Consider the following 19,412-nt stretch of genomic DNA (forward strand, 5'->3'; position numbering starts at 1 on the left):
GCTAAGTGCTGTTTAGAGCCCACCTTGGAAGTGTTATTGTGTTCCCTGGCCCCTTCACTGCTGTCGACAAAGACAGCCTTGCTTTCTGTTCTCATATGTGCCCCAATCCAGACTTCTTTCTCCAGACTTCTAGCATCAGCAAAGGCACAATGTATTCCAAGAAGGGCTTATTCCTCAATAGTCTTTCCATGACAAGTCAGAACCATGGCAATAGGCACTGGTCTGTCCTCAAGCTGCTCAGGGAGGCTGTCCTCTCTGCTGTCTGCAAAACTGGCTTCATGTTTCATCCAGCACTCTGTTGAGGAATATGTCCTTGATGTTGATCTCATCAGTGACCACGTACTCTGTATCAATGCCCACAGAGAACTGGGTAGGAGCTGCTCTGCCCCATCTCTCTTTCTTTTTGGTGGGTAAAAAAGTGATACTTGCAGAACCCAGACCCTTTGCAAAGGAGATGTGAAGCTGAGACTGCTTCAAGACCATGTTAAGTTCCTGTTGAGCTACATGTTCCTCAGCTTTGTTGTAGGACACTACCCTTCCACTTGGGCCAAGAAAGCCCACCCTGGTGCGTTGGGCTGTTCCTCCCCAGGGCATTTCCCTGTTTTGAACTGTGTGGTTCACTTTGAGCCATTGTCCTGGTCATTAATGATGTTAAATGCTACTGACACTAATGTTGCCCCTGGGCTACACCACTGACAGCTGGCCCCCAGCTGTCCATCTCCCACAGCACCTATTGGTCCATCCTGCTGGGGCTGCTGGGGCCTGGGACCATTAGGGGCTGTCCCAGGGAGTCAGGGCCGAGCCTCACAGTCACACCCATCCCAACAGAGAGGGAACAGGCAGGTCACGGGGCACCAGGCACCTCCCCAGAGATGGGGGTGCTCCAAGGCCAGGCTGGCACATCAGCCCACGAGGCCCGTGGCTGACCAGGACAGGACTGTGGGGAACTGGAGACCAGCACCCTATGGCATCACTGGGCTGAGGACCCCAGTCAAGGCTGAAATGGGGTACTGAATGATGGGCAAGGTGGGGAGAAGCCCTGGGGGGCAGGAATGGCCCTTGGGGCCTATGGTTGCCCTTGAGGAAATTACGACATCCTGTTCAAATGACACTGGAGACCGCATCCCAGAGGCACAGGCGTTTGTCTGCCTCCAAAACACCATGACACAGTGTGTCCAAACCCCTCAAAAGGAAAGGTGAAATCAAGAGATCTTTTAAATGAGGAACAGTGTCATATTACTGATTTTAGGAGTGAAAAAATATATAACTGCCAACTCTATCCTGGCTGTTACAGCAGTGTTTTCCCTCCTCATCTGCTTTTTTCAATCTTTATGGTAGAAATAACTGTAATGTAATGTAAGTGGTCACAAGCATAATCAAAATTATAAGAGCCCTGTTGCTGGTGCACACGCGCTTGCAGAGAGTATTCTTAAAATGACAGCATCATGCAAGTGAACCATAAATCCCAATTTCCTAAAGTTAGGTCTTAGATTTGTAATTTTGAACTTTATTTAAACCATGTTTATAATTTTGAGTATTATGATCAGGCAAAACAAGAACTGTAAAATCAACACACAAGCTGAATCATTCTGGATGTATTTCAGTCCAGTATTTCATGTTTCAGTCCAATTTTGTGTAAATAAACATTCAGTAAAAATATTACAAGTTGAGGTGATCTATATTGGACCCACTTAATTGAGACGGCTGTGATCCCTGGGGCTGAGGGAGTCACCAAAGAGGAAGCCTGTGTGCTCCATTCCTGAAAGCACCTGGCACCTAAACATATGTCCTTTTTATTGTAGGGACAGGGGGAAATGAAAGCCAGATGCTACAAAAATTCATTATTCATCAAGAAATCAAGAGTAAATCCGTCTACATTGTCTCTGGGAAATACCATAAAGACATCCAGAAGCAGAGTTAACAATTTACAAAACCTAACACGCGCCTCCAGCCCTGCGAATGTATTGTCACACCTCTCCCCCGCAGGCCAGCACCCACCCACAGGCACAAAAAATACAGTCACAGCTGGTCACCACCTCTGCCTGGAAAATCCCACTGCACCATCCCTGCTGACTTCATATCCCTTACTCTTTGTGAAGTTCTCCCTGAACAGTGTTGCCACCTTCTGCATTGTGGTTCCTGCCATACTTTGACACTCCCTTCCTGCCCCTGGCCCAAACATACACCCCCTCAGACTGGTGCTAGCATGCCTGTGCACAGTACCCCCAGCCCTGTGGCCCCATCTGCTCTACCAGGCTTCACACTCTCTGAAAGTTTCCAGCTGTGGTTTATTTTCTTTTTCTCTGGGCTAAGAAGCGCTCGTCCCTGTCCTGGATAGAAAATTTAAAAAATAATAAAAAATAATAACAGCAATAATAATAGTAATAAATAAAAACATATAAATAATATAAATATAAATATTATAATCATAATAAATATAAATAATAAAACAAATGGTGTCATGTCTCTGCTTGCAGTCAGTATTTCTGTACCTGTTACATCCAGGCATGCTCACATTCTCTTACTGTTCAGGAATCAAGGAAGTGCCTTACAGAAATCGATGTTCTTACAAGTCTCTGGGTTTCTCACATGAATTTGTGCTCTCTTCAGCACCAAATATGAAGCCTGTTTGGAGGAATTCTTTTCCCCACATCTACCTTGGCCCATGCAGCCCCTCATCTCTCTGCTGGTAGAAATCAGCGCTCATTCTGGCACAGACACCCACAGATTAATTCAGTGGTTCCTCTTTTATGAGAATAAAACATAAAGGAGCAGAGATGATCCAGCCCATGGTGGTTGCTGCCCTGCATTGCATCCTGCAGCCTGGTCCCTGCGGGTAGGATGAGCCCTGCCCACTCCCAAGGGAAAACCTGAGGTCCAAAGTGTCTACACCTGTCATGGCCCCGCTGGGTGCCTGTGGGGCAGGGAGCAGCCATTGTCCAAGCCAGTGCCAGAAGAAATGACCCTCAGTTTCCAGCCCTGTCCTGACCTGGCCGCCAGCCTGGCTAAAGCACACAGTAACACGGGAGGTTGCAGTAATTTTGGAGTAACCCTCAGCCTCTCCCTCTGAGTGCAAGGGATTCCTTTGCGTGAAATTAAAACGTCTTCTGAAACACTGTCAATCAGAACAGTGACTTTATTAACAGAGACAAACAAAGGATTAAAACATGTTCGAGTTTGCTGAAACACACAGTGTACCTGTGGAGGATGGACATACTTATGTACATCAGTTCATTGTAGAAACGTGAGCAATTTGGTGTAGGTGATTAGGATATCCCCTGGTAGTTTGCAACGGATCCAGACAGCTTTCTCTCCGTGGTGGCTCTGGTAAAGCAACCAATTTCCCCCAGCTCCCCCCCAGCCAGGCTAGTGCCGGACCCCTGAACGCCCCCAGTATCTCATGCAGGACTTCTCCAGCGCAGGGTGAGCACAGTTGGACTCGGCCTGAAGCCAGTGGTGCGACTGAAAGCCGCCGCCGGCTGCGCACCGCTCCCTCTGGGCTGTGCCGAGTTGGGCCCTCTCAGCTGCGGGGCAAGAAGAAGGGGGTCAGGGTGCTTGGAACACATCTGCCGCCCCCCCCTCCCCTCACAACCACCCAGAGGATCCCCTTTGCGCCGGCGCCTCCGGCCGGCAGCGCACGGATGGTTCCCGCGTCGGGAAGGAGCCGGGCACCCCGGGGCACGGCACGGGGCCAGCCCCGCTCCTGGGCACGGCTCGGTTCCGCACCGGTACAACACTGCAATCGGCACCTCTACTTGGCAAGGCACGGGCTGGGTTTTTCCTGGACGGACAAAATCAAACAGAGAAGGAGGGGAGCGAGGGGAAGGGGCGGAGGGGAGAGAAACAAAACAGCTCCACGGATGTCGGATGTCACGGACGGCGTTACACGGGCGATGCGGGGTCTCCTCGCTGCGTTTATCGGCCGGACGAGGCGCGAGAAGTCGCCGCCGCAGCCCCGAGCCGGCACGTCGGGGCGGGGAGACATCTGTGCCTGCGCTCCCGGCGGCGTGTCCCGGGGCGGTCTCACTTACAGGCACTTGAGGAGGAAGGAATTGCACGAAGTCCCCCGGGGGCAGTCGCAGAGCTTCCCGATGCGGGCCCCCTTCCTCACGGCGCACTGCTCCCCGGCATCGCACTGCGGGCAGCGGCAGGCGGTGAGGGGGACCCCGGCGGCGGCCGCCCCGTCCCGCCCGTCGCGTCCCGCCCCGCCGAGGCACTCACCATGGGCACCTGCCCGAACTTCTTCTCGTAGTGCGGGACCCGCTTGCTCTTCAGCTTCTCCAGCACCTCCTGCAGCGCCTCAATCTGCCGAGAGACCCCAACATCCCGCGTCAGCGCGGCGCCCTCCCGGGCAGCGCCCCCGACCCCGGCCCCGGCCCCTCGCCCCACCAGCTCCTTCTCCCGGGAGGCGCCGCCGCCGCCGGGCAGCCCCAGGTCCCGGGCGCGGCGCGGCGGGGTCGACCCCTGCCCGCGGGCGCCCAGCAGCAGCGCGGCCGCCACGGCGCAGAGCGCCAGCGCCCGGCAGCTCTCCATGGTGCTGCCGCCCCGCCGCCGCCGCGCCGCTTTATAGCGCCGCGCCCGCCCCGCCGTGCGTCAGCGCCCCCCGCCGCCGCGCCGCGCCTCGGCACCGCACGGATCGGCACCGCACAATCGGGTCCGCTCGGCGCGGCTCGGTTCGGTTTATCACACCTCGGCACGGCTCAGTTCGGCTTATCGCACCTCGGCACGGCTCGGCGCCTCTCTCCTCCCGGCCGCCCGGCTTTGCTCCAAAAGCTTTCCCCCGGCACGTCTCAGCCTCTGTCCAGCCCGGCTCGGCACAGGGAGCAGAGCCACCTCTGAGACTGAAGGAGGGGAAAGCGGCCCGGCCTGCCCGCCCGCCTGACCACAAACCGCGAGTCCTGTCCACGGGGAAGGGCTGTTTTACCCCATGTTGTCTGAGAACAAGTGGGAGGCCATTCTGTCACCCGTGGGGGTCGAGAAGGAGGAAGGAGAGGGGAGCTTCTATGAGTGGACACTCATAGAAGCGAGTGGAGGTTGGGTTGTCAGGGACGCCAGGCTTGGAGGTCAAGGCAGGGATCTGAGAGGAGGGAGAGCTAATAGCCCTTTGGCTGAAGAAAAACAGTGTGGTGGGAGGAAGAGCTAGGGTGGAAGGGTTAACCTGAAGGAGTCAGGTAAGGGGGGGAATATAAAGATGGTGAGCAACCAGCTAGTGGGGAAGGGTTGCTTGAATGAGGACAGGTGGGACTGCCAGCAAGGCAGGAAGGCTCAGGGCCCTGGAGAGAAAGGTAGGAATCAGCGTCAAAAGGCCAAAGCGAAACGTAGTTGCTGGCGCTTGGAGCAGAACTGTGAAAAGGTGCTTGAGGGCAAATTACTGAGCGGTGTTTAATGAGTGTCATCCATCCTGTGTGTGAAGTGAAGCCACCTCCTCTTGGGGAGGGAAAAAATACAGTTGCAAAAAGGAGATCTAGTATCAGCACACTCGTGTGTGTGTGTGTGTGTGTGTGTGTGTGTGTGTGTTCAGACCTTCCTACTGATGCTTGGCTCTGCAAGCTTGGTGGCCTCATGTTCGTTAACGCTGCAGCTGAAAAGCTGAAAAGCACCATGGCCATGGTGAGGGCAGGAGGAAGACAGGAGCTGCTTCCCCACTGAGAAAAGCAGTGGCACCCCAAGGACAGCACGCAACACGAGGGGCAGCGCTCAGCCCTCTCCAGGCTCATTGCCTGCGGGCCAAGGCTGGGGCAAAACGGGGGAGCTGAACAGCAGCTTTGCTGATATGAAACATTCGGCCCTCGGGCACAATGGGTGTGGGGGCAAGGAAGCAGCAAGCAGGGTTGGCCTGTGAGGAGGCTCCACCCCCAGATCTTTGTGTTTTGGGGACACTGTGTTCCTGTCCTCCAGCCAGCGGCAGCAGGAGCTGGGCTGCGTCTCCCTAGGGGAAGGGAGAAGGATTAATTTGGAAAGCCAAAAAAAAAGCTGTTTAAAGAAAATCAGGCCCAGGAACCTATTTTTCCAAACTGGAAGGCAGTGTTTCAAAGGACCAAGAGGAGCATGGCTTAACAAGTAATTTTCAACAGCACCACTACACCCGGGGCAGTAAAAATACTCTGATCTCTCTGACTATCACGTTGCTTGCCTCCAGAGCTGTGTGCTCACCTCTTGCTGTTACCTTCTCCCATATACTCCTATTGATTATCACACCCAGCAAAGGTCTCGTTTGTAATTATGGTTTGGAGTAGAGATCCTCTGTATGTTTGCACGAATCCTCCCATCTCCTTTTGCCACAGGGAAGGTTGAGATGTCCGATAGTCCGGTGGCGAACAACTCATAACGAATCCCATATCCCAGGCTAGAGCAAAAATGCAGCTACGTGAAGTACTGGAAATGATGGGCTGGTGGAGAAATAACACAGGCTAAGAAGAATGCAGCACTTCACATGGAAAGGCAGATAAATGGGCTATTCAGCTTCAAAAGCAGCGTCTGTGAAGCCTGACCAAAAGTTCAAGCCATATTTTATAGTATGAGGATTACTCATGCACTACTGAAAACACCAGAGAGATGCTCAAAAAACCACTGTCTTCTTTCCAACTTGCACTTCCATGTGAAAAGCTGAATTTGTTAGTTCCCCCCGTAAATGATAACTGAATGTGGAGGCAATTATGAACTTTTGTTTCCAGAAGTCGTTATATCTGGCTGGCCACAGACACCCACAGAACCATATGTTTCTGTGCCTGTTGCTGTTCGTATCACACTGTCTCTGCAAACATCACTGTCCCTTGCTCTGTCCAGCCGCTCTTGTAGACTTTGTCTCCAGCACCAGGGGGTAGAATAAAGGCCGTAGGATGCAGGACAGCTGAATAGTAAATAAGAGCGTCAGAAGCTACCATGCCAAGGAGCAGAACAGAGTTGCAGTATGAAAATGCAAAAACAGCTACAGAAAGGCAAGTACTTTTTGACAACTGCACCAGTAGCCAGTCATAAGACAACCAGGTATGAACTTAGGGGAGTCTGTGGCACTAGAGTTCAGCTCCACACAATCTACAAGAAATGCCATCAAACCTTGGGAATGGACAACTCTGTCATAGCTATGCATTAATTCAAGCTTCTCAAAGTTAACTTACTTTCTCCATATAACTGTTAGTGCGGATAAGGTACAAACAGGACACAGCCAATGTGCATTAACATCTGTTTATCAAAAGGACAGGTTTTTTTGCTTTTCGTAAGCACGCTGTTCCATCATGATCAATTAATTTAATGTACTTAGAGAAGTGTGAAAATAATGGAGATCTCTGTTGATGCCAGTGTCAAAGTAATGGAGTATCCATTGAGCGGTTCTGAGGCATTTATGCATTCTAGTTTTGGCTTGACGTAGACACAGAGTTGGATGGATTTTATGACTACTAGACCACAGAGATTAGCATGAAGCATTTGTTCAAGTACTCTGCTGAATCAGAGCCATGAAAGTGGACATCTGGCTTTAAGTGATGCTTTAAGGCTTTGCTGAAAAGCAGTGGGCTTTTGTAAGTGCTTTATTGAATTGCCTTAATTTATAAACCTCAGTTAAAAAAAAAAAGGCAAATATAATACACCATCATTGGTTTTCTGAATCGAGACGTTTCTTTGGCTGGAATCTGGAACAGTGAGGAAAATCGAAGATAAATTAGGGTTCTGCCACATTCGAAGCAATAATAGAGTCTAGAGGCATACTTGAAAGATAACATCTGTTTCAGCAGGAGATACCAATTCATCCTGATGAGTAACAGATTGGAAAAATGCCATCTAAATAAAAGATACATTCTCACAAGAAGAGCACATACACAAATGCCACCACAAACTTTGAGGCTACAAACTCCCCATTAAAGTAACCCCAAAATGGGTAAAAGAGGGGTGGGAATGGGCACCCAATGGCTTCTCAGAAATTACATTTATAGCCTCTCCATTTCTGCAGGCAGAGCCATGCAGAGGCTGTGCATTAGCCACATCTCATTTCAGCCTTAGAAGCAGCCATGCAAGCCTCACAAGGACTGTGTACCAGAGGCTCTGCCTTGACATTTGCAGCACAAACTGCCACCGATTTTGGTGGATGACAGCTTTCAGTGGTTTTCAGCACGTTCCTAGGTGCCACGACGATAAAAAGGGCAATGGCAACAGGTAGTTTATGATCCATCCTGAATTCACTGTCTCAGGTAATTTGAGAGGCACCCTCGGTTCCTGCAGCAGTCCCCAGGGACATGACAAGCAGCTTAGGCCACCTCATTCACAGCTTCCCACTTCCTTCTACGAAAGCATTTGAGAACACCCTCAAGGCCATGGTATTGACCCTTTAAAACTCCTTGTACTCAAATGCTGACCGCTCTTAACCAAGCCACGTCCATCTGCCAGAGAGAGCTGGAACTCGGTAACCTTGCCTTGCCACTGCTCTGAAGCGGGAGGGAGGTGTACAGCTGGGAAATCAGCCTCCACAACGAGACCAGGCAGGAACAGAAAGGTCCCCTGGAAGCCTAGAGCAGCGAGTTCAAGGTCCTGGACCACCATAGCTTGTGCAGTTGATATGGCCAACCCGTATTTCCCTTGTTCCTTAACTTCCATCTTAAAAATCAGTGTCATCCTAAGTATCAGCCTTTCCAATATGTAAAGAGATTAATGGTTGTGAGCTGCTCCAATACTACAGTGAATAGGTGACACATTCCAGAGGTGGGTAGGATGTCTCGAAATAGTCACCCACAGCTCTAACATTGCTTCTGCTGTCAGGAATCTTGTGCCCTTGAGTGGCAGCTACCTTTTATTTATGTTTATTTAATATTCCTTTCATTAAACATCCAACTGTTAGAGTAATAGCAATGGGAAGTGAGAAGGACTATGCAATAGAGTAGCACTCCAGTGTAAATACACCTGCTAACGTCACCAAATGTGATAAGAGCATAGGGTCCAACTCCTCACTCCTGGTGGGTCCTCAGAGCATGAAGTGTTTCAGCAAACCTCTGGGCAGCAAGAGGCCATCTCTGCCACTAGAGTGCTGTCACACACAATACGCATTGCCTACAGACAGCACCTACATAGAAAGCACAGCATGTCAACCTAAGAAACCTTTTCCAGAACAATCTGTGATGCAGTGGGGGAGTGATAACTGCTACTGATTCCTCAAATCATTTTTACAGCGAGGGTCCCGCTCTGCTCCCCTAACCAGAACATGCTGATGGGATGCTAAGCCCATGCTGATGAATTTCATTTGTTTAGCAAGTTTCCAAAGATAAATATTACTAAGGCAGAGCATTCTTATTTATTCAGAGACATGTTTTGATTTGGCTTGCACACATATTTAGAGGAAGAAATTTTGATAACTGTAAATAACTGCCCTTTCAGATGTAGCAAGTGATAGGGAGTTATCATTCTCAGAAGCACAAATCCTCCCAAATGTATCTACTTCCATTATCTATATCCCAGAATTATGTGTTACTGTCTCCAACTCAGAATGATTTCATTACCAGTCTCATGGAAAGAATATATTCAAAACAGAAATATTATTCTCAAGTGACCAATTTTCTTAGCAGAAAAAGGCAGTTTTCCTTATGGCTTTGGGAGTAACAGAATGGGGAAAACATCCCCCATAATTTAGAGTGGAAATACAACTGGTGCCTGAAACGGCTACTCAGCCGTCCTAGAAGAAAATACAGAACGATTCATTTTATTGAAGTCATTAATATCAATCATTTCAGGGTCTGAAAACTTTGTTCTCCCTGGCTGTATTTTATATATACATATGTCCTGATTTTGGACAACGTATTTAAAAGCAGGGTATTTCTAAAGGCATTTCAGAAGTCCAGCAACCATAAATACTGTCACTGTACTTTCAGGATAAAGAAATCCTGGGGCCATGTGTAACACTTTTACAAATTCTCACTGCAGTGAGACAAGAACAAGAATCAGTCTAGTCTAGGAAGACTACAGCTAGCGTCTCACCCAGGATAATTACTCCTATTAGCAACCTTTCTCCTCCCCACCGGCCAGCGCAGGAGGGGACCTTCATCTGAGTACATTAGCTCTTCTTGGATTTGATTCTCCATGAAGAATACTTCTGCCATTTGGCAGTCTTTTCCAATGGTTATCTGGACACCTGTAAGGCAAAACTCGATAAAACCACCTTCTTAGTCCCAGCTAGCACAGTATCAGCCTCATTCGATGCACAACATGCCAAATGTTTAGTTTCTACAAGGTGCAATATTTCTAAAGACAACAAATGAAATTACAGACACTGAATTATTGAAAAGCATCACACTGCAAACTATGATAAATAAAGAAGATTAATTAAAGCACACCAGCATCTCAACAGCCCCGGTCAGTGGGATTCAGGCACATGCTCTGGGGTGAAGCATTGACCCACATGGGCAGAACACTCCATCCCTGTGAAACTAAAATGGCCGGGGTGACACAGCAAGACGTTGAAACAGCTTTGGAGCCAATCCTCATCTTGAGACATGCTATCAGCAACCTGCAGCTCCCACGGATATCCACATAGGCTCTTCCAGAGAACGCTGTGCATCTGTCGGGTTCTCCTGTTGTTCCGGCTTCAGGGAACCACACAGAATAGCAATGTTTTTTGGATGAAAGCCAGAGAAAGGCCAAAGTTCCAACAAATGTGTGAAATCTACAGTTTCATGCTGTGTTGAACTCTGCCTGCCCTTACAGAACATCTTTTTCTCAAAAATTATTTGCTAGCAAATGTGGATTTTTTTTAATTGCAAGAATATTTTGCATTTATGTGAGAAACACAAAGAAGAACTAAAAGGTGCTGATAAGAACGAAATATGTAGCTTATTTTTCAGATTTATTTATGTAAGGGTAGTATCAATAGTTTCTTATTAAACATTAAACATAGCACTAGAAGTTGCAGTTTACTCATGCAATGCAGTGTTATACAAGCACTGTGACTGATCTCAAATCAGTATCAAAATACCGAAACACTGTGTGATGATTACTCAGTGAAAATAAATAATTAGGACATTTCCACTAAAAATAGCATTGTAGAAATCTTTATTTTTAATCACCTCAACACTGCAGTTAGTTTGATCTCCAGTCCCAATTAAAATATACAGAGGTAATTCTGATGAGTGTACGTTTAAGTTTACATCCTGAAAACCCCGAATTCTGTCTTCTTCGTAGGTGCATTTAATGCTGCACTGAGACTGAGGCCCAAAACCAGTCTTGTGTCAGCTGGATCAATAATTCCATCATCCCATAATCTAGAAAAAAAAATAAACCAGACAGTAATAATGAATGGAGACTAACACATACAGCAGGTAGATTTTCAAACACATGAAACTGGAAATAGTTATAGTAACAAGAGTGGAATATAGAGCTAAATTATACTTGAAGCCATGGAGTTAATTCACCTTAATCATCAATGCAATAGACTTGTGTGTGTTACTCTGCGGAACTCGTCTTCTAGAACAAAGTATAAATTTTAGATAAATGAACATCATCAGGTCTACATATTTTAAGTCATATTCTTTATACTTGTTTTTAGTATGAAATCATCACCTCAAAGAGACCATCTTTGTTATTTAATATTAACATGGAAAATGACTTTTGTCAATTACCTATCTTTTTCTGTTAAGAATGCTGGTATTTAAAGGACTATGTCACACCATTATTTTATTCAGGTTAGTTCAGCTGTGAGATGAGAATAATACAAGTGTTTCTTCCTTCATCCTTAAAAGAGCCAAGTAAACTACAAGTATTTCCAGTATTTGTTGTATTTATTTTTTCTGAAGTAAATTTCTAAACAACTGTAATATAACATCCTCCTTAACCCAGGGCTAAAGGTAATTAAATGATGAATGAGCCAACATCAAATTCCCAAACTCGCACACACTTGTGAATAACGTCTTTGATACTCATCCAAAAATTAAAGTGGCATCAGTTCTCAATGACAGCTCCATCTACCCCAAATAAAATCTGTCAAAACCCCCAGCAGGCCACAAACCAGTAAATATTGTGTAACTACTATCTCCTCACCAGGATATTTAAACAAGATACCACACCACTCATTGCAACCCAAGTCTCACTTAAATAAGCATCAATTTTAATCAGGGTCTGCAAAACAAATGCACAGTATCTTTGGTTAAGAGAGTGATGCTCCTCCTCCATCCCATCTTTCCCTAGAAAGACTTGTTTTGCATTATTTTTTTAACTTACTTCAGTGTTGGATAATGTCTAATTATTTGTCTGTAGAAAATTTAAAAATACAAGAAAGGGTGATAAATAGGGAGCTAAGACTGACGTAGAGTCAGTCTACCAAGAGGAAGTGTAGCCATTCCTTTCTAACTGAAGCTTCCAGCCGCAAATTTCCAGCTGCAAATTTCCTAATGTTTCAAGATTAATTGAAAAAAAACAAAACACCTTACTAGACAGGAAACAATGTATTTTGTGCTCTTCTCTACATACCAAACGTCCCAACCTCACCCTCAAGAGGACTGCAAACTGTACGCAAACACGTGCTGATAAGCTCAAGGCAGCAGCAGACACTTCTGCTTTCCATCTTTGTCTTATTTCACTGTTTGCTGTGAAAGCAATATTTTAATCTGATTTTATGAATATTAAGAGACTGACAACATACGCTTTATATTTTACAACAAATACATGTATCAATCCTAGGACACACAAAGTGGACCTGCAATAAAGTACACCTGTAACAAGATGAGGCATGAGGGTTCAGACTCAGCTTAGGAGCCTGTTCTCCAGCCAGCAGACAGAGGAGAAAGAAGAGACCCGCCTCAGAAAGAAAGTTCCACTATAAATGTGTCTTTTCATGGTGCAGTTCCCCAAGTAGAGGAGACTGTTAGCCTAAACTATGCACAAGAGCGCAGCTGAAGGAGAAAGGGGTTTAGAGAAGGTAAGACTTCACTGTTAATTTGGCAGTTACACTGTTTTTTGGGGGGACTGAAAACAAAAGCTTGATTAAAGGAATTTTACACCACAGTAGCTGTGGCACTTGCTGACCTGGCTGCAGCAGAGAAAGAAGTCTGGGAAGAACAACTTATTGAAAGGGAAAAAAACCCCAAACCAAACACAACCAACCAACCAACCCAAACAAACACACACACACACATACCAAACCAAACCAAACCCAAACAAAAAAACCCACAAACAACAAAACAAACTATAAACCCAAATTACAAATATAAGGAAATTGTAGCTCTATGTATTCTGCTCTCATTTGAGGATTCTCAGCATCTTCTTTCTAGTGGGCCAGGGAGCCGTGTGTTGGAACATTCTAGCAGCCATGCTTGTGTCTCCACAGGAGTGGTACTAACAGCAAATCCTGGTGCAGAAGACACACATGAACTGTCCACATCATATTCTGCAGTCTGGTTCCTGTGAACAACTCCTCTCTAACTGTAGCTTTCAATTCTAAGTAATAACTCATTAAAATATTTTGGCATATTTTAACAATACTCCATTGAAAAGAGACTCAGAGTTAAGTGCTTCTTACCATACAGCAAAAACAACTCGAAGCTTTTTTGTTGCAAATAACCAAAGTTTTACTGAGGGTGACTTAAGAGTTGTCTGAAGTATTTTGTTTTTCTTCAAGATAGTGCTTATACTTTTTCATACAATCTAGCATGACAGAATGGCCAAGAAACAATATTTTCTATACTTGCAACATCATGAAGTATTTTGAATTCTGGAGTTCAAGGCATATGCTTTTCTTTCCTTTTTGTATTTAAGATCTTGATTTAGTTTTGATGAATACAGTCAGATGAATTTGCCAAAGGGATGGAGAAATATTAATAGCAAAAAGCAGGTAGTTTTCTGAGGTCAGATCAACCACAATCTCTTTGTTTTCTTAGGACTGTGAAAAGCACAACTGCAGAACAATCTCAGACTTATTAATATCTATTTTTGCACAAATTTTGGGGTTTTTTGACTGTTACAGGATTTTTTGCTCTGCAGATAAAGTTTTTGTAATGAACACTTGCAATTAACTTTTTTATTTACAAAACACATTGAAACTGAATGGAAGAATTCATACTTCTTAGAAGTTTAATAAATCTGTTAAGGGCCTGGGGAGAGCAAGGATGAACTGAATCAAAAAGAATCACCAATGTAATATGGTCCCTTCCAAGCTGCAACTGCACGGTGACTACCACTGGAATAAACTCTTCCAAAAATGAAGCACATTTTAATGGCAGATTTGTTTTTTTGTAACAACACAATTAATTTATATTGACAACTACAAAAGTTTTATGTTGCATGGAAGTCAAGCTTCTTTCACATGGTCACCCCTGGCTTCTGCTTCTCTTTGTTTAAAGAAAACTGCATTCTCTACTGGGATGTAACATTAATAATTAAACTATCTATTAAAACTCCATTGCTAGAACATGAGTCACATCCACACTCATAAAATATTTGTGACACAGACACTGTGAGTAAAAGAAATGAAGTTCCCAAAAGCAAAATGCTCATATAATTTGTTAAGATGCAAACCGCTGAATTCCTTTTAGAAACCTGTAAGCAGATTAATATAACTCATTAAAAAGGGTGCTGCCTAATGACTGTCGTTAATTAAGACTGCTCACTATGAAAGGTTCTAGTCAAATAATTGATTAAAGTTTGATTAGAAAATACAACTGTGGGGAACAGTACTGACATCCTGTACACATAATTTTGCTTATAAATTATAATTCGTTATATAAGCAGAGTAAACAGGGATATTTGCTTGTCTTTTAAGCTCATTGGGGCATTTTCCTTCTCTTTCATTATTACAGCTAAAAGTTTGATTCAAAGCCTAACGAAGCCAAATGGAAGGGTCACATGAATCTCAGTGAACATCAAGGTTGAGGCAGACGGGTCCCCTTGTCTTACCAAGCACACAGTGAGAGGAAGCCTCTAAACTGGCTGCAGCAATACAAACAGCAGTCTTTCTGTCCATCCATCATTCTTGCCTCTCTGTAATGCAAAGCTGTTTGCTGGAATTTTCTTGTTGGTCTTTTTGGTGACAGGATCTAGTCAGCCATCTGACAAAACGAGAGCTGTCCAGATTCAGTTTCAATACAGCATCCTGACCCTTGGTCGATGGTCAGTTGTGGGTTTTTTTTGTGTGGTGTTTGGTTTTTTTTTTTAATCCATGCCTGGGAGCAGAGACAACAACAACATCTTCTCCTTGACCTACAGCAAATGCTTGCCAATAAGCAGCTGCTGATGTTGGCTGACAAATGGGCTGGCTCCAAGGTGCAAGGCCACTACATCCCTTCCTCAAATACACTCCTTGCTGCAAAGACTGTAACCCCGGTTCATCTCTTTGTTTCTGCTTGGGCAGCCTACTCCAGGGTAATTAAAACTTTTGAGCTATCAGTCTGAGATCTTGCTTAGAAATTAGCAATAAATGAAGGAACAAGGCACACACGTGATAATGTTTGCAGGAAGGAATGAAATCAGGGCAGAAAACTTATGAATATCTATCGATATACCCAATTATCTCTACAGGACAGCAGAGAGCAATTAAGAGCTCCTAGACAATGCAGACTGCACCTACATGGATTGAAGAGAGAGAGAAACCAGCCTGGACTGTCCTGACCTGATCCAGTCACACGCTGTTCTCACAAGCACTCCTGTGTGAAAAGGGGCATTTTGCTTTCATTGCTTTTATCCAGATGAACCTCAGCAGGATTTCAGCTCTGACATCTGGCTTCATGTCTCAGCTGTGCTTATTAGCTTGAGTGCAGCATCACAATGAACCCAACCTCAGCCAGCTCACATCTGCACACGTCCACTACCCCAGCACAAAACAGAGTAAAAGCTACCATTGATTTTATATCTTCCTTCAAATCATGATAAACAATTCACAAAGTAGCTCACTGACGCTATGCTGCTGCTGTTACTGCTGTAACAGAATTGTCATACATGAGATTAACCAGGAATCAGGTTAGACGAAAAGGCCCCCAAGCTCTTTCTCTTACTGGCACCTCTGTAACTCTCACAGAGTATCTTGCACCCACCTGTTCACATAGTTTCTACCCACGATACCCACACCAAATTCTATCATATCCCAACCACTCTGCACTCAGTTTGCTTCCAGACTTCCCAGCTTGCAGGTAAGAAAACCATCATTAATTTTAATTCAGCTACACAAACCCAAACATACAGCAGACTCCATAGTTGTATGAGACTAATATTCTTCCTGCAAAATGAGAAGCTATACAGGCACACCTCTATGCTATCCTCTACTATCATCAGCAGGAGAGAGCCTGTGAAGAATTAGCTTTTGGGCACTGCAAGAAGAAAGATGTGCAGGAAAATCAGTACAGACAGGGTGACACTGATGCAGAGTAACAATCGGAGGCCACGAAAGCCTCCAAGGTAGTTTCCAGAGGTGACACTCCAGGATGCCACCTTGCTTCACTAGCCTAACCAGCTCCTCGGCAGTTACTAATATTCCATAAACCTGAGCCCAAACTACTGCAAAAGACTTATCAACAAACATTAATATGCTGCACCCATCAGATAATGTCCTTCCTAAACTGCTGTCATCCAATATGGTCACATACCAAGATCATGATCTGAGATTTGCAAATGGCTTCAGGTCTCTCTGAAAGTTGTGCCAGGGGAGGCTTAGATTGGATATCAGGAAAAAAATCTTCATGGAAAGGGTTGTCAGGCATTGGAACAGGCTGTCCAGGGAAGTGGTGGAGTCACTATCCTGGGAGGTGTTTCAAAGGTATTTGACGAGGTTCTTAGGGACATAGCTTAATGCTAGAGTTAGGTTAGGTTACGGTTGGACTCGATGATCGTTAAGGGTCTCTTCCAACCAAAATTATTCTATTATTCTATTCTAAGATTATGTTCTATGAAACTTCTCCTTTACCACTGGCCTCATTTGCAGAACCCCACTAAAATGAATTATTCCTAATGCACATGCAGCCACCTGGTACACTGATCAATGGCTTTGGAAAGGTGACCAGATACTACACCGGAGAGAATACCATAAAACTTACCCAGAATAAAATACACAGAATATAAACTGCATGCTACTGTATCATTACTTATGGAACTAGCAGAGTAATTCCCACAAGTGCATGCCTTCTTCTGAAACAGTACCTACCACCAAATCTCAGAGACAAGAGAGACAAAACATTCATCTGAACCTCATTGTGCTGTAGTCCTGCACACCAAACGCTATCTTTCTTCCAGACTGCTCTGTTCTGCTGTTCTTCAATACTGACATTTAGATGTTATGTCCTGTGATTACAATTAAGTTTTGGAAAAGTCATTTATATGTTACCTTGCACTGGAATAATAGGGATTTCCTTCCTCCTCAAACCTCCTAATGATTGGCTCCTTCAAAGCTGCTTCATCTGCCTCTGATAACTAAAAAAAAGGCAAATAAACAAATACAGAATAGATAATGGTTAACATTTTCTTCCACAACGACAGCAGTGCTTTATATGCAGCATCAAACTAGAAGAAACTGTCTAAATGACCTCCCCAAAGTTTTCCCCCCTTTTTACACACAATTATCAATTCAGTGTATTTGACAATGAAATATCACTTTTCAAAATGGGTAGGTGGGAAAAGGAGAGTAAAAATGTACTTAACTGAGTATAAGAATAATTGAGGATTAGCATCTGAAAAACTACTGAAGCTACTGTACTGAATAAACCCCATTCTGACTTGCTTTTGTGCAAGATTTTTTAATAAAACAAGTCTGTGCTATTCTAACACTGGGTTTCTCTATGATCCAGAGAGGTCACCACCATAATTTAGAAAATTTTCAACTTTCTAACACATCTTACTGACATTAACTACAATTATTTTTCTCAAACTTCTTTCTGGGTATCATTCTCTCCATCTTAGCAATCTGGGAAATTAAGACAGAGAGAGATGAGGATATTCTGTGGATATTCTATCCACAGAAAGCTCAAGTAAAGTCTTAGAAAAAAGAACTGTTGAGATAACATGTGCATGCAACTCCATTATTCTGAATAACTCCTCATAATAACCACAAGCAATTTGAAGACATCACAATAAAACCACTTGTTATGGGACCAGGGCCATCAGTATAACTCTAAACCACATAATTTAAAAAACACAGCAGAGTGTATAGAGAAACTAGAGAAGATTATTAAACAAAGTACCACTAATTTTCAATTAAAATATTTAAATGAGCCAATACCTTCTCCAAGCCTCTATAGACTTCTGCTGTTTTAAGTTTCATAATTCTCAGTCACTGGATAATTTGAAGATCAGCTTTCTATAAAACTGCCTACTTTAAAAATAATTGGAAAGACTTTTTAGTTTTGCATATTTCTCCTCAAACTCCCAAACCAGTAAGCATCCCTGGCTGCTTGTCCTGGGCAGAACTAATGATCTGGTGCACAAAACACAAAAAGATGACATGAGAAATACTCATCTCTTTAAGAAAAGGTAAGAAATGTCATGAATGATCTTCACATTTATAAAATGTAAGCAAAAACATTTCACAACTGCTTCATGTTTGTCAGTGCACCAGGTGGCATGTGGAGAACCACAGTTCATCGGTGTCTCTCCCTTTGTAACATCCTTTCTTAGCTCATAAAGTGTGCAACTCCAGGGAAAAAGTAAATGATAATGACTTTACTGCAAATGAAAGAAGACAGATATACCTGTTGTCCTTCCCTTGCCTTTTGGTCCTTAGCTATTGTAGCTAGAACAGTTGCAGCTTGTTCCCCTCCCATCACAGATATGCGAGCATTTGGCCACACATAAAGAAATCTTGGACTGAAGAAATATATATTAAATATTAAGACATTGCCTTATTTCCTAGTAAAGAACTAATTCTTACTCAGCTAAGAATTCATTTTTATCCATGACAATCTTACAATGTATTGGTTTTTAAAGAATGCAAATTAACATATTGAAATGCTTGCAGCATTGTATTTGCAAATGTGAAAATTCTGCTCATTTCCTATATTCAAGCACCTTCAAAAATATTTCTCTCTTTCTTGAGTCTCTTCACTCCCCACTCCCTCAGCCCCACCCAGGAACTTTTCTCTTTAAGAACATCACCAACAACTTCAGTTGTATAAGGGACCTTGAAAATGACAAAAACATTTATGTGAGTCATATCCAAAGGGTCAAAAAATATATCGTTAAGGGTTCTGAAAACATTACTTATTAAAACAGACTCAAAGTGAATAAGGATTTTTTACACAAGCCAGTACTCTTCATATGAATGAGAATAAAGGAGCAGCCCATATTGCCTAATGATGGGTTAGGACTGTACAATTTCTCCTCTGAGAGCAAAAATGGGAGAAAAGCACGTCAGCACATTTACATGTTAGAAGATCTCCTCCGTCACCTAATTCAAGTTTAATCACAAGCCTATCAACCCCTACAGGTTTGTCAGGTTATTTACTTATGACCATATTAATTTTGCT

At 44.2% G+C, this 19,412-nt stretch overlaps 3 protein-coding genes across 4 annotated transcripts in view; 1 reads left to right on the top strand and 2 right to left on the bottom strand.

Annotated features, from left to right (window-relative positions):
* LOC309450902 (survival motor neuron protein-like) overlaps nucleotides 1-19,412 on the top strand; it is a 148,962-nt gene that overhangs the window by 29,631 nt on the left and 99,919 nt on the right. The gene's annotated exons all lie outside the window — the stretch shown is intronic.
* On the bottom strand, nucleotides 4,028-4,533 carry CARTPT (CART prepropeptide; the record flags this gene model as incomplete). Its single annotated transcript, XM_082074854.1, has 3 exons — nucleotides 4,028-4,135; nucleotides 4,222-4,305; nucleotides 4,390-4,533. The coding sequence occupies 3 exons, from the start codon at nucleotides 4,531-4,533 to the stop codon at nucleotides 4,028-4,030; spliced, it is 336 nt and encodes a 111-aa protein (XP_081930980.1).
* Nucleotides 11,012-19,412, bottom strand: part of MCCC2 (methylcrotonyl-CoA carboxylase subunit 2) — a 34,571-nt gene continuing 26,170 nt past the window's right edge. The window contains exons 15-17 of the mRNA XM_082074147.1: nucleotides 18,639-18,753; nucleotides 17,279-17,364; nucleotides 11,012-11,237 (exon numbers count right to left, since the gene is read on the bottom strand). Of these exons, the coding sequence (XP_081930273.1) occupies nucleotides 11,120-11,237; nucleotides 17,279-17,364; nucleotides 18,639-18,753 (319 nt within the window). The 3' untranslated portion in view covers nucleotides 11,012-11,119. The remainder of the gene's footprint in view (nucleotides 11,238-17,278; nucleotides 17,365-18,638; nucleotides 18,754-19,412) is intronic.

Source organism: Streptopelia decaocto, assembly GCF_964273445.1.
Source record: "Streptopelia decaocto genome assembly, chromosome: Z".
NCBI classification, from domain to species: domain Eukaryota; kingdom Metazoa; phylum Chordata; class Aves; order Columbiformes; family Columbidae; genus Streptopelia; species Streptopelia decaocto.